The following is a 23977-nucleotide window of genomic DNA, read 5'->3' as shown; positions in this document are numbered from 1 at the left end:
ATGACTGAGCAGACAAAATGTCAAGATCCTCATACTGTATGCGTTGGATCTGCAAAACATGGCACAGATGCACTAGTGAGTTAAGCCATAATGTGCAACAAGTTATACAGAAGAAATAAATAAGGAATAAATGTGAGACACGCCATACATAACAAGTAAAATGTTGTGACACGCTGTGCTTATTAAATAAAATATTGTAACACGCCATTCATAACAAGAAAAATGAAATGACACGCCATGCATAACAATTAAATTGTTCTGACCCGCCATGCATAACAAGTTCTGGTGTGTAAATTTAGACGTACTATTTTATAATGGCAGGATAGAATTTTGGCCTGGAAACAACTGGAAAAATAAGGGAGGATGGATACAGAACAATTTCATGCTGGAAACAATTAGATGGATGGAAAAATCTATATATTCAATGTTAATCAATGTAATGTTGGGTTGGTGCAGTCGGTGTGCCTGGAAGAGAAAGACAACGAACTTGGAAATTAATTAATGCCAACCTGGGGTGACACACGACGACCCAATTCTTATGATACGCTGACTGGAAGCAGATTAATGGCATCACACGCTGAGTATTTGGAGATTTATGGAGTGACACGCCACGACCCAATTGTTATGACACGTTGAGTGGAAGCAGATTTATCGGTTGACACGCCGAGTGTTAATGGATTTACGACATCACACGTTGACTTATTGCAGATTTTAGGGTGACACGCTGAGTGCAAGTAGATGTATGTTGGGACACGCTGAGTGGTATCATGTGTAAGGTGTCACATGCTGACTTTTTGCGACTGTGTATCAAATTAAATATATTGTATATAGAAAAGGAAAAAAATTCTTGGTATCAAATTAATTGTGTATAGGCAAAAAAATTAATTGTGTATCAAATAATTGTACAAAGTTTATTGTGTATATAGAAAGAATTATATCTGTTTACAATGAATTGTATACAATAAATTGTGTATACAAAAAATGTGTATAAAATGAATTCTATAAAAAAATTTATGTGTACCAAAAAAATTGTACAGACAAGGGCCTATATGTTCAGGGTTCGCTCTTACAACTATTTGAAAAAATTTCCAGAGCATATTGCCGATGCATTTTTGCAATCATATTCTGCTTAATTTCGATCTTTTCTGATTGCAAAATATGCTCAATGAACCCTATCATGAACATACCGCAGCTGATACTATCATTTTGCTGATGCACTTTAGCTTTTGGTAAATGAATATCCAATGGCATCGACATCAAATCCCGTCTCTTCCGACGTATGTTGTTGAAATAACCGGTTTGGTGGCAGATGAATGGCATCATTGTCGTCAAGGGTGTCATCTGACCTGCACAAACTCCTTTATCCTTAGCATTCGAAGTTCTTGTTGAGTCCACCACCTTGATCGTCCACCTTACCAAGTCGATCTTTGCAACCACCCAATGCCCACCAACGTTGCAAGGCGTGAGGATGAAATCAACATTTTTCCATTTTTTGGCGTACATTGGCCTTTCACCCTCCACATAGCCCCGCAACTCATCTAGAATTTGCATTTTGGCTTGGGCATCTTCTGTTGGAAATTCGGTGTGTAGCATGCGGATGGTGTCCTATGAAACATGTAAACATTAGCTTACACTTCATGCAATCAAAAACTTAGTATTTATAAAATTGAATAATTTTCAAATAAACTTACAAAGAATATCGTGTCAACCACGCATGCACGGGTAGTGTACAACTTTGACTTCGGCCCTGTCATTCGCTTGCAGAGTAGGCTGAGGCATGCATCGATATGTTCACTTGTCATTTCCTCATTGAAATCCTTTAAGGTTATGAAAAAGTCAGCCCCTTGATCCCCTAAGATGCCGACGTTACGCCTGCATATGTAACATAATTAATTTCTTAAGTCTTGGTGGATAACTGTTTCATTAAAAAACAATATTTGCAATTTTATTTACGAGCTTACCTCGTGGACTCCTCTTTCTTGAAAGCTTTGTAGTCTTCTATGATTTTATTACTCACATCTCGACGGGTCACTAAGGGGTCGACGAATGGGCTTGCCATGTAGTTGCTCACCATTTTCAGCCATGCCCGCTCAGTTGGGTTTGAAATTTCTACTGCACCATGATGGACAGCAGATGACTCTGGTGACGATGATCGTATCTCAACTACATCAGGAGTGCTCTCACGATAAAGAACGATAGCTCTTGCTGCTACATCGACAAATGCATCGGTCGGAGGAAGATGCTCTCCTTCAGCATCATTTGACTGAAGGGTGACATCCACTACCACAGCTTCTTCGACGACGTCATCTACATGAGTTACGTGCTCTCCATCAACACCAAAAACGTCATCGTCAATGTCAACACCAGGTTCATGATGCTGTCCATCATCAGCATCATCATGCTCCAGACCAACACCGTGAGATGGACCGCCTTACAAAATTGAAAAAATCGTTAGTTAGCTCGTAAAATACCACAAACCATAAATAGTAAAATGTTATGACACGTAGTGCATACCAAGTAAAATGTTGTCACACGCCATGCAAAACAAGTAAAATATCGTGACACGTCATGCATAACAAGATAAACTTGGTGACACGCCAAGGATAACGAGGAAAATGTTGTGACACGCCATGCATAACAAGATAAACTTGGTGACACACCAAGGGTAACAAGCAAAATGTTCTGACATGCCATGCATATCAAAATCAAACGTTCTGACACACCATGAATAACAAGTAAAATGTTGTGACACGCTAAAGCTAACACGACAATAACTAACTATAATGCAAATGTCTTGACCCGCTAATGACCAAAAACCAATTAAACCACTACCACTTAACCAAAAAAACCATCAAGAAAACACAGTCTAAATAGTTGCTAAACGTAAACCATCAAAATACAAGCGAAGATAGAATAACGTACTTGTGATTTAAGACTGTCAAGAATCTGACCAATGATACAGTTTTAAATCGTCTGCATTGCTACACTTAATGACTGAATTAAAGCCTTCAGCTCCAACATATCTTTTTTATGCTTGCGCATGATCCGTTAGAGCTGGCGGGTTGTGATTGCTCTATCATTGACTGTTCTCGACTAGGTCAACTACAATAACATATATAACTGTGTTATTCAATAATCATATATGAAAATTGTTAAACATTGACTGTTACAACTTTAATATCCTAACCGGAGGCTCGTTAGCAATCTGCGGTGGAGCTGGACCGATCAGTGCTTCAAGACCTGTCGTCGCTTCCTCATACTGCAATTACATATTTAACTGTGTTATTCAATAATCATGTATAAAATTGTTGAACATTAACTGTTACAACTTGATTATCCTTACCGCCGGCTCGTTAGCTGTCTGCGGTGGAGCCAAACAGATCGGTGCTTCAGGACCTGTCGTCGCTTCCGCAAACTGTAATTACATATATAACTATGTTATTCAATAATCATATTTGGAATTGTTGAACATTAACCATTACAACTTTAATATCCTTACCGCCGGCTCGTTAGCTATCTACGGTTGAGTTGGATCGATCGGTGCTTAAGGACCTATCGTCGCTTCAGTGAACTGCAATTACATAAATTACTGTGTTACTCGATAAACATATGTGGGAAAGTAGAACACAAATCGTTAGAACCGATCTTATCGACGGGTCATTTCCACTCTGCATCTGAGGAGGACCGGTGGGTGGTTTTGGAGCTGCCGGCCCATGGTCCAAATGCAAACACAGAAATGTTATTCGATAATCACAAATGGAATTGGAGAACACAAAACCGTTACAATTGTCCTTACCAGCTATTCACTGCCTTGATCATGGTCGTCCCTTTCATCCATCAACTCATCAACTAAAGCAATGGCGGTGAGCATCCGCTTCGTGCCACCAGAGGCTCTTTTCTCCTTCAAGCTTCTCCTTTTTGGCCTAGCACCTAAGCCTTAATCCGACAGATCTTCCATGTGCCCTATTGGCACGTACTAATGGCTCTCCGATAACGGGACATCAAGGTCCACAAAATACTCCCGAATGGCCTCATCCGCGGTGGGTTCCAATGTCTCCAGTGCCCACAACTGCAAATAAACAAAAAAAATGTTGTCATTATCGAATAGGGAGAATTATTTTACAAATATAACGCAAAAATTAGCAACTGTTCACTCACTTGGTCAGATGACTCTAACTTCTGAATTGCCTTGTAGAAGTCTTTTGGCTTCTGGTTGCTATCCCATCTGCACATTCGTGGGTGGATGTTGTCCTTCGGACCAGATGGGGTAACTATTTTTCAGAGGGTCGAAATTTCCTCCATTGCCCAGAACTGCATGTCAAATGTAACCATTATCAGATTGTCAATCATAAACGACTACACCCATAAATTTTTTGTTTGAAAAGAAACTGAAAAATGTTACGTTTTAGTACCTGTATCACCTATGCGAATCTGTAAATGTTGTAGCGTAACCGAGTTTCCTTTGTCATGCTCAAGTCAGGAACTTCGAACCCCTTCAAAAGGTAGTCCAAGGTCAGCTTCCAAACATAGTGCCCCCATAGGAAGACATTCCAAGCGTCGATGTCCTCCACCAATGACAGTAACCAAGGCGTCACCCGTCTACGGTAGTCTTGACCACATAAAATGTTATTCGCGAGCAAAACGAGTGTCATCTTGGTGGCTTCTTCTGGTCGCTGAAAGTTATCCCCGCCGAAGGTATCAAGCAAAACCTGCAGCTTAACGTTGTCCTGCTCGTTCTAGTATCTTGCATGAATTCCATCCGCAGCAACCTCGTACGATCGTCTGAACACATCAGGCATTGGACCAAACTTCAGCCCGGTCATAAGGCAGAGCTCCTGCTTTGATAGTCGCGCCTTGCTCTTGCCAATGGCAAACCATAGCTCGTGGTCCATTGACTGCCTCTCAGTGATTCGACGAATCATGATGCTATGCAAGAGACCAACGCAAAAGTACCCCTGCGGATAGACGTCCAAGAGCATTCTGAAGCAGGTACGTTTAACTGGATCATACTCCCCCTTCTATTGGAGAGTCTTTGTGGTATAATGCAACTGCGACCACTTACAATGAGTGTTAATTGCGACGTTAAACGCCCACTTCTCCTTTGGCACGATCAGCAAACTGTCAAGATCCTCATACATTCTACGTTGGATCTGCAAAATATGGCACACATGCACCAGTGAGTTAAGCAGTCATGTGCAACAAGGTACACTGAAGACATAAATAAGGAATAAATGTTGTGACACGCCATGCATTGCAATCAAAATGTTGTGACACACTATGCATAACAAGTAAAATGTTGTGACACGTCATGCATAACAAGTTAAATGTTGTGACACGCCATGCATATCAAGTTAAACGTTATGACACGCCATGCATATCAAGTAAAATACTGTCAAACATCATGCATAACAAGTAAAATTTTGTGACACGACATACATATAAAGTAAAATACTGTGACACGCCATGCATATCAAGTAATATGTTGTCACACGCTAATAACTAACTATAATAACAATGGCGTCACACGGTAAACACCCAAAATCGCTAAAACCACTACGGCTTAACCACAACAACCATCAAACCAGCAAGAAAATGCAATCTAAACATTTGTAAAACAAAACAAAAAACCCGAACATATCAAACAAACCCAGGAAAAAACCAAAAAATTAACGAACACAAGAATATTGCGAATTTGAGACTCACTGACCTCTTCATTCATGGCTGACATTTTTGCTGGTGCTGTGGTTTAGTTTCGCTCGAACACTCCGATACAGGCGAGAATGAGAAATGAATCATACAAACGTTACGAATTCTGAATAATAACTGTTTAAAATGAAAAATGACCTTCTAATATTCTTATTTATTTTGAAAAAGGGGAATTAATTCAGTGGAAGTCTAAATGATTACCACGTTAACTGCCCATTTTTTTTTCTCTCTCTATTTCAAACCATGACGTGTCAACTACTCAAGCACTACCATGTCACACACTCTAAACCATGACCATGGCGTGTCAGCTTTTCAAGTAATGTCATGTCACACACTCTAAACATGACCATGGCGTGTCACCAACTCTGAACTCTAGTGTGTCACAGATTCCCTCCATGGCGTCTCACCAACTCTGAACGTTGGCGTGTCACAGATTCCCTCCATGCCATGTCACCAACTCTTAATCTGGCATGTCACAGATTTCCTCCATGGCGTCTCACCAACTCTGAACGCTACCGTGTCACACATTCCCACCATGGCGTGTCACCAACTCTTAACTCTGGCATATCACAGATTTCCTCCATGGCGTCTCACTAACTCTGAGCGGTGCCGTGTCACACATTCCCAACATGACGTTTCACAAACTCTAAACCTTGCCCTGCGACAGCCATCTAACATATGGCCTGCTATAGCAGGACCATTTCCTGTTTTGGATTCACATCTTTCTCCTTTGAATTCACCACCGTATCAAGGATTTCTGGTTTCACATCATTAGCCAAGCTTTCCATTCATGACGACTTGTTCCTTGTTCGATTTAATATCTCTCTTCTCCTATTATCTGAATGCCATGTCTCAAATCTCTGAAAACTCATCTCATGCAACATTATTTTGTTTTGAACAACCTTCGGAAAAAAATTTGGGTATTTTGCACAACCAATCTTTGCATATTTATTTTTTTTCTCCCATTTTTCGCCTGTTTGAGAGTGTACGCTAATGAAGACTGCTCATTAAGGGCATTTTTGTCCCAAAATCTTTTCTGTTGGCTAAAAACAGTTAAAAGTATCTTGACAGTTATTTACCAAAACACGTTATTTATAAGGGCTAAAAAAAAAATCCCCTTAGTTTTAACCTGCAAGCATCCATCTAAATTGACAATAATCCTTTCTTGTGCTCTAATTAGCACAACCATGACAGATAGAAGAATATGATCATGACATTATCGATTCTGTGTTAGACTTAACCATTCTTTTTTAAAAAAATGTGTCCAAAGTTGCATACAATTATGCAAAAATAATCCTTAAATTCTCTAACCTATATATGCTCATGGATATATCTCCAATATAAGAACATAAAAAACCAAGAGGATGTATATCTTATTCTTCTTTTTACTTTCTTGTGACTAGTACCTTAAATATGGATTTCTGTCACGAGGGATCACATCAACCCTTATGCAAAGGGTTGCCTGTTTATACATCAATTCTTTCGCCAAACTTTGCCAATTGTGTCATCCCGAACTCTGAGGATTTTTCATTTATATAATAATTATCTTTGTCCCATTGCCTGCTAACCATTTACAAAAGTTTCACATCTGAAATAAAAATTAGATTATGATGTCCCTAGCGTTTATAAGATTCCAGAAAATTCACAGCAAATCCCCAGAGCTAAGCTTATAAAATAATATTGTGAAGACTAGAAATAGCACTAAGTTTTCACCCAGCTGGTTCAGCCAAAATAGTGGACGGTGAATACCAACCAGAAGCACCAAATCATAGCAACAACTGAAAATTAAAGGACAATCACTAATATGTTCGATTTTAAACAAGAATCTTATTTCCCCAAACCTAGAGAACATCCAGCAGGTGAAGACATGAACTAACATTGCACAAGGGGTCCTTGGGGATCACGAGAATCTCTCTATAAAACGAACATAAGCTAAAGTCTGTAAAACATATAGAGAGAATTATTAGTGTAAATGGGAAATCTACATATTCTGGCAATACCTTATCCAGCACAAGGCCATGTCATTCCTCTTATGGAGCTGTCTCACAGCTTGGCCAAACATGGCTTCCAAATCACATTTGTCAACTCAGATTTTAATCACCAGAGAGTCATGGATGCGTTTGCCAATAAGGTTGATCCAGAAGGGCCAATTCGTCTAGTTTCAATCCCGGACGGGATGGAAGTTGGCGAGAACAGGAATCTTTTAGGGAAGTTAACGGATGGACTGAGCCAAGTCATGCCCGGGGAGCTGAAGGAGCTCATACAGAAAATTGATAGATTAGAAGATGATAAGATCACTCATGTTATAGCTGATGTCAACATGGGATGGGCACTTGAAGTTGCAGCAGAGATGGGAATCCCTGGAGCTGCTTTCTGGCCCGCATCTGCCCTTGTATTGAACTTGCTTTTTAGCACCAAGAAGTTGCTTGATGATGAAGTTATTGATGAACATGGTATTGAGTCCAACCGCAGCACGTCTAAATAACAGCAAATAATTATTACTAACTATCAGACCTTCATGAATAGAATTTTGCCTCAAACTTGGAGGACAAATATTACTACTTTATAATTAATTTGAAATTCAATCGTAAGCAGGAACAAGAAAGGAGCATTAAAATATGCCCTGATATTGTTTAACAGTTGTTGAAATTTGGTTTGCAGGTACTCCAATCAATAAAGAAAAGATGATTCAGTTGTCCCCAAACACACCTGCCATGCACCCAAAGAATTTTCTGTGGGTCTGTCTCGGTGACTTCAACACACAAAAAACTATTTTTGAATATGCCGAGAGAAACAATAAAGCTATTGCAAAAGCAGAGCGGCTAATTTGCAACACAACTTATGACCTGGAGCCTGAAGCACTTAGCTTAGTTCCAGAGATCCTGCCCATAGGCCCAGTTTCATCAACCAACCAGCTTGGAGCCTTGGCAGGAAGTTTCTGGCCAGAGGATGCAACTTGTTTGAAGTGGCTTGATCAACAGGCACCGGGTTCGGTTATTTATGTGGCATTTGGCAGCTTCACGGTTTTTGATCCAATCCAATTCCAAGAATTGGCTCTGGGCCTGGAACTCTCAAACAGGCCCTTTCTCTGGGTTGTCAGACCAGATATCACTGAGGGGAGTGAATCGGATGATCTTTACCCCGAAGGATTCAAGGAAAGAGTAGCCAACAGAGGAAGGATGGTGGGCTGGGCACCCCAACGTGCGGTTCTGGCTCATCCTTCTGTTGCTTGCTTCTTAAGCCATTGCGGTTGGAATTCCACCGTTGAAGGCGTAAGCAATGGGGTCCCTTTTCTGTGTTGGCCATACTTTGCTGACCAGTTTGTTAATGAGAGCTACATTTGTGGCATTTGGAAAATTGGCGTAAATTTTACAAGAGATGAAGGAGAGACCATTACAAGAGAAGAAATTAGGAGCAAAGTGGAGCTGTTGCTAGGTGATGAAAGCTTCAGAGCAAGAACTCTTAAACTAAAAGAATTGGTTATAAGTAGTGCCAATGAAGGTGGTAGCTCTGACAGGATTTTCAAGAACTTCATTGAATGGATGAAATCATAGACAAGTTTTTCACATTTAGCTTCTACATTGGTTTTGTTGATCCTTTATATTTCCTTTTCTGTTATAAGAAATATATAAGAGAAGCAATTTACGTCCATAGACTACGCTACGAACAGATCCTCATCTACCTCAACTTCTAAAGAAATATATTTCCTTTTCAGTAATGAAAACTCACCCCAGGTCACATGGTACAAAAGTAGTACGTAATTTTTAGGTTTATAACCATGTACAATGTTCTGAGCATACTCCTAAAAATCACTGTAGCCGACCATGTTGATGTCAGCAGAAAAATTGCACAGCACCTCCTCGGTACACACACTGCCCTAACATACCAGTCCCAACACAAGGCATGCTACCAAGAATCAACAAAAACAAAAAGGACTATACATAGTTCTCTTTCTACACTTTACTACATTTCCTAGAGATACCCTTTCTTGTACTGACAGAGGCGGAGGGGAAGGCGGCTAGCGGGGCCAATAATTTTTAAATTTTCATAATTTATATATATATTTAAAAATTTTATAATTTCATCTTTTCAATCATTTTTAAATTTTATAGTTTACCTGTGTTTTTAAAAAATTTTATAATTTCGACCCTATAAAAATTTTAAAATTTTTCTAACTTCTTTTTATTTTTTTAAAATTTTATAATTTTACCCTACAATAATTTTTAATTTAGTGAAATATAGCACAACAATTAGTCAATAACTAATTTTAATCAAATTAAAACAAAGCCAATTACATTTTTCAAAAAATAAAAATAAAACTAATTGTAATAGAATTATTTTCAAACTCAACTTCTCAAAAACCTCACAACCACCACTTGCTCTCTTTTCTTTTTACCAAATATTATAGAAACAAAAAAAAAATTATACTTTTTTTCTTGTCAACATTCTCTATGTAGAAATCTTTTAATCAATTACTTAATTTTCATGTCATAATAATTAGAAAAATTGATTTATTTACTTATTTTATTTTTGACATTTTCAACTTTAAATTTTTTTCTTTATTTAATAATTTTTACTTGATGAGTTTGATTAAAGATTTACCGTCTTAACTATTTGTTGTTGAAAGCAATTTGATTAAGCACTAAAGGTTAGTTGTTACTTATTTATTTAGGGACTGCTTGATTGTTTTCCTACAAATTAGTTATGTTTTTTATTTTTTTGCTTAGATTTTTGTGAACAATTAAACTTTTTGTTCGGGGATTGCTTCCTCATTAAATTGTTTATTAATATTGTATTTAATTTTTGTGATTAATTTTAGAGAATTACCTCTCCATTGAATTGTTTATTGATAGTCCTTAATATTTTTTAAGGGATTGCTTCCCATTGAGATTTTTGTTATTATATTTGTTAATTTTTGTTTGTTGTTAAGTTTATCTAGAAATTGACATTATTGTCATTATTAAATCATTTATGATTATACTAATTAATTCTTTTAAGTAAATTATTAAGATTTATTCTTTTGAATAACTTTCAGAATTTATTTATATAATTTTCATATGAACTTTTTTTTTGTCTAAATTGTTTTATATTATTGTCAAACATTGAGTTTCTAGTATAACTGTTTAATTTATAAACATTGTTTTTAATTTTCGCTCCCTCAAACGTAAAATCATGGCTTTGCCACTGCTTGTACGTCAGTCTCCAATTTCGTTATTGAATTTTCATTTTAATTCAAGATTTTTGCCTTCTTGTAAAAAAAATTATTCATGATCAATGGAAATTGGAAGTACAAAAAATCAATTCAAGTTTGAAATTTTCCCTTTTTTTTTTTAGAAAAAGAGGGATTAGGAAAGTTCCAAAATGCCCAAATGCACACACACGTGACCCTCTGTTCTTTATATTCTTGTTTTTGTCGGGAATGTATCAGCTGATGGTACAATTATTTTGCAGCAACATTTTGCTTGTTGATCAATTCAAAGAATTCTAGTCTATAAATCCATCTTCCAACCTTAATGAAAATGAGGTAATGTATATCTTGGTTTACTTTTATATATACTAAGTACAAGCCCCGTGCATTGTTACGGGTTATTTAATTGATGAAAATGATTTAAATAATAAAAAGAAGATTGTAAGATTTATTCGTAAACATATTATAATATTTACAAATGGTAGAATAATATTGATAAATAGAAATAGCCAAATAAATGGAAAAATGGTTATATAATGCTACTGTTTTGAGACACTATTATTTTAGCTGTCCAGTAATAAACAAATAAAAGACAGGATAATAGATGTTGTTTGCATGTATCATCATGAAAACCACTGTCGAGAATGATAGTGTTTACACAACCGAATGAACATTACATACCAAGGACTTCCCTCACAAAAGTTTATACAATAAATAATAACAGAATAACTTGAATATCTATTCAGAAATTGAACCATGTAATAAGTAAAATAATTATAAAGCTGTATCAGGTGCCTGGAAAGAGAACGGTAAATGAATCAACCGGCACATCATGAGCAAACAATCAAAATAACAAGCAGTAATATTTAATATATCTTCAATACAGACCAACATTTGATCATTCACGGTTATAAACGTTGTACATATATTAGAGTGTTGTACAAAAGCATTCATCAATAGCTGTGTTTAAAACGGAGCTCCAAACACATCTTCCACATAGTCCTGCATATGTTGTCTATACAATTAACCTGTTTTATAGGACCATTGATTTACAGAATGAGACTAACATAAAGATTAAAAAACAGCCTCCACCTAGGCAGCCATACGTTCTCTATACAATCAAGTTCCAAAAAGATACTGTTTGAATGGTCAGAACAATATGGCAATTAGTTGTCCTGTACAAAATGACATTCTTGTTCTTTTTGTGTACTTATTTTTATCATAGATATTGTAATAGTATGGAGTTAAAAAAACATGCTCCATCTATGATAAAAGTTACCTGGTCTGTTTTGCATAAATCTTTCTTGGCATGTCTACCCTCCTTGCCAGTTTCTTGTATAATTTATCCATTCAGTTTTGATCTTTTTTCCTGGTGACTGTTCTAGAAACAGTACCTTTGTCACTTGTGCATTTGTTAGAGATGGTGGCACTTACATCTAGGTCTGTCGGATAGTCAATAGTAAGGTTTCAAGGGGTTTGGGTTCTTGGCTTGTTAAACTGGTATCTTTTTCCAATCTGGAACTTCCAACCAAAGTCTTTTTTACAATGTTATAGTCAAAAATCTTGAACACTGTCAACCCTATTGGAATGGTATGGAATGACATGAAACTCAAAGACAGCAATTATTATATGCAGCGGAAAATAAAAATTTAAACATACCATGCCATGTCACCACCCATGGATCATTTTGATAGTTTTAATACAAAACAAAACTAGAAGAGAAGTAATCAGAAAAATAATATTACCTTTACCAAGTGATGTGGCTATCACGATGGTACCTCCTCCTTGTCCAACCCATTAACACCACAAAGGGAGCAGAGAGCCTAAGCTATTCAAATGCTTAGCTTCCAACGATTACACACACAGTTGCATTTGAACCTTCACAAGGAGAGAGCTTTCTCAACTACGCCTTTGTGCTAACAAAGTGGATAACAACTTGTCCTCTCCACACAATTACACTCCTCCTAGCCGAATCACAAAGTTAGAAAACTATTTTTCAAGTCACTTAAGAAAGTGTGGGGTTAGGCTTTCTGGTTAGTTTTCTGACAACCCAAAAGTCTAACCTCTATGTTTCACTTCTATTATGAGGAGTAACTAAAAAGTGATATTTATATTCAGGTTGATTAACTTCTTAAATTGCAAATAAGGTTTCAATATTATTACCCCTTATATTATTGGCCCAACACTTAATTAAACCTTTTAATTAAGTCATTATAAATTAAAATTAAATTTAATTTACTTTTATTTGTTTGTGATTAAGGCTTTAATATTATAACTAATTATAATAGTGGCCTTATACTTAATTAAACTATTTTAATCAAGCCCTTAGAAGTTAAAAACCTAATGAATGATTTAAATTTAACTTAAATCATCACACTCCCAATTTAATTTATAACACAACTTATTGTGTGTGACCCATTAGGTACTAACATGTAGGCAATGGAATTGAATTATAATTTTTATTAAATTAATTAATATAATTCCATAGACTAAGATTGGCATATAGCAATGCATCATAGCCATCCAATTGTTAGGAGAGTCAAAGGGTTCTTTGACAACCTTTCAGTGTACAATATGTCAGTATAATTTATTCTCTCATCATATATCCTGAAGATAATAAGAGCAATGTGCAATGTCTACTCTTATTGACCTCCATATTCGTTTCTGCAGTTAGATCATTAGCTTTATAAAGACTTATAAAACTTTTTTCATAATCTCCTAGTCGCCTTGGCCAAGGACTTCAACAAGTTAATATCAGCCAAGAACTATTAGGATATGTCTCCCAAATTATTTGAGATGGTGATTCGTTTCTTGACCACTCATTTGCCTTCACATGCTTCATGTTATACCTAAAAGCATCCTGTTTTGACATCTTTGGTTAGGCACCCATAGAGATGAAATCAAAATATAGCACTCCACACATAAGACAACCTAGTGTCTCAAGTCTAGGGAGTATTTACACAATTGACACATGAGAAGTATTGCATAGGCACATAAGTAAAATACCAAATGCACTTCTCATGGTGGATCATATTTAGTGAACTTGCTCTTCTAGGTAAGCACCTGGATTCTAGTGTCAAGTATCTCTATACTTAAACCTATGAGATCGATTGGTTACTTCTCAAGTAAGAAATATAAAATGTACCAGTCTCTAGGCATCATTGATATCTAGTCTCAATGATGCATCGACCAAAAACATTTAGAGATTACACTTTGATGCATAGGGATCTCACAACTGCAACTTATTACAATTCCATTGCAAGGCATATTAATCTCATGGACTTCATCCAATTAGACTTATAACGCATTATAATTAACATTTTATTGATGAAGGAAAACCTCTAATCATTCAACATGAATGATATTGTTGCATGATTGGAATCAAGTCTTAACCAATTCCAATTGGCTACAACGCTCATCCCAACATCTCCCACTAGCACAAAGCCAATTGCTACCTCATTGTATATGGATCCAATGCATTTAGCAATCGTGTCTCCATGTAGACTCGTTTGTGCCCTTCTATGTGGTTAATTGCTTTTATCTACCTTCGTGATGTCCATGCATCACATCATGTCATATCACTATATCTAGATTTAATGAGACTTGGGTTCTCTTAGTATGGCTTCATTGTTACATTCACAATGTTTAGAACCCTATATTAGTTCTGTGAACTAATGATCAAATATCTTCCTATTTGAGCCTTCAATAGGTTCTATTTGACTTTGATTATATACATGTGCATAGTCTTCTTTCTTTCTTTGAAACCATTTCAACTAAACTATGCTGTATGTATCATATGCATTGGTCACTTTTCATTGTGCCATCTACCCTTTTTAAATTTTGACACTTTCTTTGTATACACATTACATCCCATGTAATTGTATCGCCAAAAAATTGTATTCACTCTTACTAACCTCTTCATGTGTATGAGATAAGTACACTTATACATTCTATTAAATCCAACTTTTTAGATCCCATTTAATAAAACAAAATGTATAACTTTAACAAAAAAACATATTTAATAGATTCATCTCATATGAATAACACATCTCCAATGTATCCTACTAAATCCATCGAGTTCGCATACATATGATTATGCATCTTTATACAAAATCTTAAGGGTTAGATTCCAACGTAACCATGTAATACTAAAGAAACTCCTTTCTTAATGTTATCATGCTCTCACTAAATCCAAGATCCTTTGTGAGAGTATTGAATACTTATGATGTTAATACAACAGTAGTAACTTCTAGCTCAATCACAAACTTTGGCAAAGTAGAAGCTTCTATAAGCTTTTTCATTTTTAACTTTGTCAAGGAAACATTTTTTTCAGTTTCTCCTTTGTCTATCTTTACCATAAAAATGTTTGAGAACATTTTCAAGTTAGTGCCCTTATCATGGTTGTCTTCCCAATTCATAATTAAGGCAATGTAAATTCCATCTCATGAAAACTCACTCTTAATTATGAATTGTATTTGGTAGAGATTATGGAACGTAGTCTATACTTAGTTCAAGATAAACACATTTCTCTAGCTTTACCATAAAACCTAGCAACCTTAAATCTTGCTACTAATAGAACTATCTTCTATCTTCTCACATAAAAACAATTTCTATGTTATCTCATACCTTTATGTATGACCTTGACTATAAAACAATTTTTTTGATTACAAAGTCATATCATGTTGCACAGATGTTTCCATGTTGCATTTGAAGCTTTGTAGTCATAATAGCTAACATCACATATGTGGCTTAACAAGTCTAATGAGCATCCTATGCTTTATCACCATTTGCCTCAACATAGGTTTATGGCAAAGCTTCCTATAGATAGACAACCTTTTGCTTAAGAACATTTTTTAAGTCAAGGTACCTTTCAAAAGGGTTTGGTCTAGTGAGTTTGATTTGCATCTAAGATGCAACATATTGATAGATTTTTATCTGTTTGCAATGTATACAAACATGTTTGAATAGATAAAGCAATTGATAAACAAGGTTTTAAAATTTTAAATAGTTATCCCACTATTTTCTACAAGATGATAACCCTCCATATCACCTTGAGAGATCTTTACTAGGATCCTTTTAGTGGGCTAAGATCCCATCCATTTAGTCATGGTGTGCTCAACAAACCATGATAGGTAGATTAGGTAGGTAATTGGGCTTACCAATTGTATCTCTATACAACTCTTAGATTAGTTAGGTGACAACACATTGCCTAAACATATCATGTATGTTTCACCTAGCCTTTGCCTCTAGTTTCCATAATAATAAAATTTTCAAGCATTCGGATTTTATGAAACTAGTTGAGTAAGACCTACCAATATTTCAAACATACTCATGTAAAAGTGTGACTTTAAGTGTGCTCACAAGTCTTCAATTAAAAGAGCAGTTAGGTTATCTTGCTATATAGTGGAAGGCAACTTGCTCATGTGTGGCATATGACTCAATATATCATGAGGGATTTTGTTTTCGATTCTATTAAGGTCTCATCTTTGCATGCATGGCATTTATTAAATCGAAAAAATAAATCTATCATATACATACTACTTTGCATTGCATAGCATTTATTAAATTGCATAAAATAAATCAATCACATGTAAACTACTTTGGATGATTATGGCTTTTAACTATACTAATTTCCTTGAGCCATCAAAGGAAACTAGCTTGATCAAACCTAGGGGATTACACATATGAATCTTCAAAATCTGCATGTAATTTCCTTGTCCTCTTTGGCGCCTCAGATCTCCATAATCAATTTTTCCAAAATTCAATTCCTAACCTATTCTAATTCTAATTACATTTGAATGTAGAAACCTCAAGTTACATTGGAGGGGAGTAAGATAAGGAAATAATTTTATAAACCGAGATAAAGAGATAAGGCAGGACACATAGGCCCTATTTTAAAAATACAAAAAATATACATTCAACTATAGCATAATAATATTGGGCCTATGTCCATAATCATCCACATATATTCATCAATATAAGTAAAATTTAAAAACATGTCTCATTCAAATTGTTAATTATATGAGATATTTGAAATTAGTAATTTTCAACATTTGAATTTTTCCAATTTCAAATTTTTGGGAAACCATTTAATTCTATATATGAAAACTTCTTTCATATATGGTAAGTATTACTAATCAAAATTAGTAATTTATCCATTCCTAATCTTATTACATTAGAATTAAATTTTATTATGAAGTAAAACATTTTTAATTTGTTGTCCTAAACATTTTAGGTAACTTTTTTACTAATCCAATTTAATTAAAGATTATATGTCTTCTATTACCAAATCTTCATTAGGTATTAGATCAAATCTAAGACTTGCCTTTCTTAATTAAAGGAAATTTATTCATGATTAAAGACTTGCTTTCATTTATTTTGACTTCCATAATTGTAGGAATCAAATTCCTTAATTTTTGGTATCAATAAAAAATTTTCAGATATCCTTAACTTAAGGAATCAAATTCCTTGATTCAAAATATCTGAATTTATTATCTTTATTGAACTATTTTCATAATTATCCAATCAGCTTTTGAATATTATTGACTCCCACAACTTTAGGAATCGAATTCCATGATTTATGGGTGTCATAAATTAAATCTTGGTATCCTTTATTTAAGAAATCAAATTCTTTAATTTTAATTATGTCAAAATTATCTTTTATCGAACCTTTCCATAAATATTCAAATAGCCAATTTGTAATTTAAATTGCACCAATTAAAGATGAAATTTAGGCTAATAATCAATGCCAAAACAGTGGCATTAGTCAGCCGCAGGTTGCATTGGTGCAATCACAATTTTTGGTTTTTGTAAGGCCTTAAATTTAGGAATTTTAATTCCAAAATTTTTTTTTGATTAGCCAACATATTGAACTATTCATTAGCAAATTTTCACAATTTTTTTATGCAAATTGATTGGTCAAATCACCCTAAAACAGTGACTTTTTGCTGCTGCTGGCAGCAATGGTGCAGTTATAGTTCTATGCTCTAAAGCGGCTCCAAATCAAGGAATTTAATCCCCAGTTTTTTTCATCGTTAGCTAACATATGGAGTCTTTCCATATTAATTTTTCATAATTTTTGAATGAAAATAAACTACCAAAAATTCAAAAAACGTAACCTATGCCTGTTGCACACAGTCACATTTTCAGCTACTTAGGTGGCATTGACAATGCCAAAATCCTAGGGATCAAATCCCTTGAATTTGAACTTATAATTTTGGCAATATTTGAACTCTTTCAAAAGTTAAAATTTCAGCAAACAAGTGCAGCTAATTGCACAAATTTAAGCTTTTTTTAAGTTGCCAAAATTTGTCAAAATTATGGCCTGAAACAGTTGTGGGCAACAACGGTTTCATCCATGATTTTGTGGCTATTGCACCACCATTCACCTTTGACCGGCAATCCCACTTGGAATTATTCCAAAGTAAATTGCTTCCATGATTTTTTCAAAAATTTTCAAGGCCATTAGATGCCTTTTTAATACTGAAAACAGAACCACAACAACTGCTGGACAAAATCGAATTTTGCCCCTTAAATTACACCAATGCATCATGAACTTGAATCTGATTTTGCAAATTTAATTTGTCCATCTTATGCACTTCTTAATCTATCCGAATCAAGATGTTAAAACTCATATTAATATATCCAAAATTAAGATTTAAAATTACTAATTAAATTTGTCTAGAAAATTAAAACAACTCCAAAATAGATTTAAAACCTTACCAGCTTAAACCCTAACACCTAATATCAAATATAAACATTGAATTAACAACAATGAGACATCATTTGTATTAAAACGAGCCAAGGGAGGCTCTGATACCACTACTGGAATAGCATGAAACTCAGAAATAACAATTATCATATGGAACAAAAAATAAAAATTTAAACGTACCATGCCATGCCGCCACCCATGGATTACCTTGGTGGTTTTAGTACAAACAAACCTAAAAAGGAAGTAATCAGAAAAATAGCATTATCTTTACCAAGTGATGTGGCTATCACGATGGTACCTCTTCCTTGTCCAACCCATGAACACTACAAAGAGAGCAAAGAACCTAAGCCATTCAAATGCCAGGCTTCCAGCGGTTGCACACACGGTTGCACTTGAACCTTCACAAGGAAGGAGCTTTCTCAACTATGCCTTTGTGCTATCAAGGTGGACAACAACTTGTCCTCTCCACACAATCACACTTGTCCTAGCCGAATCACAAAGTTGGAAACTATTTTTCAAGTAGCTCAAGAAAATGTGTGGCTAGGCTTTCTTGTTAGTTTTCTAACAACTCAAAAACCTAACTTCTGTGTTTCACTTCTATTATGAGGAGTAGCTAAAAAGTGATATTTATATCTAAGTTAATTAACTTCTTCAATTGCAAATAAGGCTTCAATATTATGACCCTTATACTATTGGCCCAACACTTAATTAAACCTTTTAATTAAGTTATTGTAAATTAAAATTAAACTTAATTTACTTTATTTGTTTGCAATTAAGGCTTTAATATTATAACTACCTATAGTATTGGCCTTATACTTAATTAAATTATTTTAATTAAGTCCTTAAAAGTTAAAAACTTAGTTTATGATTTAAGTCCAACTTAAATCATCACACTTCCAATTTAATTCATAATGCAACTTATTGTATGTGACCCATTAAGTTACTAACATGTTGGCAATGGAATTGAATTATAATTTTTTTGAAATTAATTAATTCAATTCCATAGAGAAAAATTGGCATCTAGCAATGCATTATGGCCACCCACTTGTTAGGAGAATCAAAGGGTTCTTTGACAACCTTTTAATGTACAATCTATCAATGTAATTCATTCTCTCATCATATATCCCGAAGATGATATGAGTATGATGCAATATCTAGTCTTATTAACCTCCATATTCGTTCCTACAGTTAGATCATTAGCTTTATAGATACTTATGAAACTCTTTTCATAATCTCTAAGTCGCCTTGGCCAAGAACTTCAACAAGTTAAAATTAACCAAAAACTGTTAGGATATGTCCCCTAAATCACTAGAAGTGATGATTCTTTCTTGACCACTCATTCGCCTTTGCATGCTTCATGCTATACCCAAAAGCATCATATTTTGGCATCTTTAATTAGCCACCTATAGGGATGAATAAAAGCATAGTACTCCACACATAAGACAATCTAGTGTCTCAAGTATAGGGAGTATTTACACAACTGACACATGAGAAATATTGTATAGGCACTTAAGTGAAATACCAAATGCACTTCTTATGATGGGTCATGTTTAGTGAACTTGCTCTCTTAGGCAAGCACCTACATTCTAATTCCAAGTATCTCTACACTTTAACCTATGAGATCGATTGTTAACCTCCCAAGTAAGAAACATATAATGTATCAATTTCTAAGCATCATTGATGTCTAGTCTAAATACTATATCGACCAGGAACATTTAGAGATTACGCTTTGATGCATAGGCATTTCCTAACTGCAACCTATTACAGTTCCCTTGCAAGTCATATTAATCTCATGGACTTCATCCAATTAGACTTATAACTCATTATAATTAATATCTTATTGATTAAGAAAAACCTCTAATCATTCAACATAAATGATATTGTTGCATGATTGGAATCAAGCCTTAACCAATCACAATTGGCTATAAGGCTCATCCCAACAAATCTATAATCAATGGCTTTTCCTATCAGTCCTACCCTTAATATTCTTTTAGTGTTTGTCAATGCTTTGATAGGGTTGGAAGAGTCATTTGGTCTATCATTCGAATTACAGCTAGCTCAACAATGGTGGCTCCAATTAATTTTTTTGCTTGTTGACCAAATGCTAGTAGTTGAATTCTACCTATTGAATCCTCTACTGTTAGTTCCAAAATCATTCTATAGGAAGTTTATAAAGTTTTTATTAGAGTTACCTTGTACAATAGTGTACTTGTTGTTAAGTTTGATAACAAGTGAATTTTAGTATACTTACATCAAAATTGGTGTTTTTTCATCATATACTAGGTGCCAAAATTTTCCAGCAGAAAATCGTAAACTTGCTGCACATTGGTTGCAAGCGTTGTAATACCATCCATTTGGTGCATTTACATTCATAATGGTAGTTGTTACCTCAAACTTGGTGTTGTGTTAAGCATAAAAATAATGTTATGTCTATATCATTAGTAGTTACATTCTTGGTTAGTTAGAAATGGGTAAATGGTAGTTCGTATTAATATTGCAGAAGTATAAAAGCAAAATCTTACCATAATGTTTTTTGGTTCCATTGCTAGCAAATCTACTACTGTAACCTTTGGGATCTTTGTTAGTTGACTGAACTATAGCTGTGTTTCCCCTACATATGCTTGCAGTTGCGGTTGTATTGGTTATTCTTGGTACCTAATTGTCATGACTCGGAACTCACATCGAGCCCGTGACAACCGCCGCGAAGCCTCGACAGACATTCTTTCCCCGAATGCCCTTCGAGACCTCGCAAGGCTTTTGTATCAGTTTTTCCACTCCTCTCTCTTTTTTTTAATAATAAAATAAAATAAAAATATTAATTAAAATAATATATTTTAATGCAAAACAATATATATATATATATATATATATATTTGAAACATCAAAAATTAATTATCTGCACATAAAAACAAAATAAATTTATACATACTGTAATATAGAAAACTAGAGTATGCAATTTAAATTACAATGACATGTGGGCCCTCAAATAACTGAGAAGGTTTAAGTCTATAACCTTGCTTTCTAGAATGCAACTCCGAAATTTACTTCTCGATGCAATTGACAGTCTATTGCCTATTCTGAGCCTGAAAAATGTATAGGAAAAAGGGGTGAGATTATAAAATCCCAGTGAGTAGACAGACATCATCAAAATAATCTAAAACCAAACATTGTATCTCAATAATGTTCATAACGCAAAATTTGTTCAATCTATACCAAACAATTTCTTTTCATCAAATTTCTCGGCTTATGAATTTCACAAAATTGGCCCCTGCCATAATCATTCTCGTGGGTACCTTCGTCAAGGTATCCCACTGAGACCACCAAGGCTGTTTATTGTCACACACACAAATACATTTCACCTCTGACAACACAACTGTTCCTTGACATTGGCTGAGTCTCACTTTCACGTGGTGGCTAGCGTGAAATGTACTCAAATCCTACCTCGGGAGTTATCCTACGCACCTCTCCAATCGAGGTAAGCTCAATAATTGGGAACCGTGCCCCTCTAATTAGGCTGGCCCACGGAACCCCCGTCACTGCAGTGCCCACTTTATAATCCACCAACCAATAAAATCACAATAGTATGACATGGCTCACTTAACACATTCAAGGCAAATCAAAGCAGTTCACATATTCTTTAAATCATAAAAATAACCAGTCATACCCACATTTATCATAAGCCATTTAATGTAAAATCATGGATAAACAACACAATCATAGTATAGGTCTCCAATTACTCTATTTTTGAAATCATTATTAAATTTTCAAAAATTTTATAAAATTATTTTATAAAATCCCATTTTCCCATAAAACACAATAATTTTCCAATTAAACCATTTTTCCATAAAATCACACAATTAAATAAATCTACTCTAGATAATTAAGACGATAGTAAGTTTACTCACTGTACTAGGAGTAGATATACTCCTATTCTCGGTCCTCGGGTGTAGTCTTTTACCCGTATCAGATAGCTCACCACCTATCCACAATACATGACACAAAAAATTCAATAATTTGTGTCAAATCAATATATATTATTTCAGGCTCTTATCCATGCGTATGCACTAGATAGGGTGTGAAATGTTTGGACAATCGCTTAATCATAGTGTCCGACCTAACTCGCCTATACACAGTGTAAATTTCTAAAATCTCCAATTCAACTCCAAGTCCATCCATTTCAATTTCAATTATCCAATTATATCCACAATACCTCAATGACTGTGAATGTGGTCCAATTTATCAGTTCGGATCACAAATTACGCTTTTACCCCTAGTGGGTAAAAATTTTAATTTTTTTGCACCAAAAATTCCCATTTAATTTCCAACCTCATAATTCATCATTTTTCCATCTAATTCTCTTAAAATAAAGTCAACCTCATCCTCACACACCATTGGCTAGATTCGGCCTAGAGAAATTCATGGAGAAAATGAATATTTTTCTTGTTGTTTTACTCATAAACATGCTAAACTAACACTAAACACTAACATAGTTCAAAATCAAATTAATCTAACAACTTTCTCTCTCTAAACCCATATGATCAGATTTGAATCCATCATCAAAACACATAATTTAACCATGGAAAATAAGGAGAAATGCATGGAAATGATAAATCTTAAGCTAAGCTTGAAAAATCATACCTTTAAACACTTGATTCCTTGAAAAATCACACTTTTTCTTTGAATTTTCTCACTCTAGGGTTTGTTCTTATTTCTCTCTCTCTCCTGCTGGTTTTGGCTGACCCTCCCAATGAAGAATTCTGGAATTTTCAAGCCTTTTAATAGGCTTAATAAAATATTATTATTTTATTTACCTTTTGAATATTTTATTATTTTATTTTTTTCTAGCCATCTTTTTGACTTTCTTTTTCTACCACTCAATCCTCTTCACTTATCTATGTCTTCCATGAAATTTCTAGAATTTTCCAAAGTTTTGGTGGAGAAAATTTTTGAAAATTACACTTTTGTCCCTACAAAGTGAAAAATTACATTTTTACCCCAAAAACTGAAAAAATTGCCCATAGACATATTTTTCATCCCTTATACTCATACCATTCTCCAATTTGTCAAATGTGATCTAAATTCTCTCAAAATCTCAAATTTTGTCTGCAAGTGGAAAAATTACGATTTTGCCCTAGATAGTGAAAATTTCGGTTTGACTCTGAATTGATCCTCGAACTCCGAATTACCATTTTGAGTCATCCCTGAACTGTGAAACTCTTAATTTCACCTTTAAATTTCTATTTGAACTAGTTCGAGGCTTAATCGACTCAATGGTACCATTAGGGGCAATATCATCTTTTATCGATTTCTCGAACTTCTTAAATATACAAACATTCTATCGAGCATTTGAATGACATTATAATTATTTTACA

At 34.7% G+C, this 23977-nt stretch overlaps 1 protein-coding gene and 1 long non-coding RNA gene across 2 annotated transcripts; one reads left to right on the top strand and one right to left on the bottom strand.

Annotated features, from left to right (window-relative positions):
* Positions 7616-9260, top strand: LOC18601634 (UDP-glycosyltransferase 83A1). Its single transcript, XM_007032654.2, has 2 exons — positions 7616-8159; positions 8368-9260. Exons 1-2 carry the CDS (start codon positions 7679-7681, stop codon positions 9258-9260), a joined length of 1374 nt encoding a protein of 457 aa, XP_007032716.2. The 5' UTR covers positions 7616-7678.
* LOC18601633 lies at positions 21649-23285 on the bottom strand. Its single transcript, XR_001927491.1, has 3 exons — positions 23244-23285; positions 22511-22584; positions 21649-21688 (listed from the first exon to the last, which is right to left on the bottom strand). It is a non-coding gene; the product is annotated as an uncharacterized LOC18601633 (long non-coding RNA).

Source organism: Theobroma cacao, chromosome 4, assembly GCF_000208745.1.
Source record: "Theobroma cacao cultivar B97-61/B2 chromosome 4, Criollo_cocoa_genome_V2, whole genome shotgun sequence".
Taxonomy (NCBI): domain Eukaryota; kingdom Viridiplantae; phylum Streptophyta; class Magnoliopsida; order Malvales; family Malvaceae; genus Theobroma; species Theobroma cacao.
This window is presented reverse-complemented; position numbering and strand designations above follow the sequence as displayed.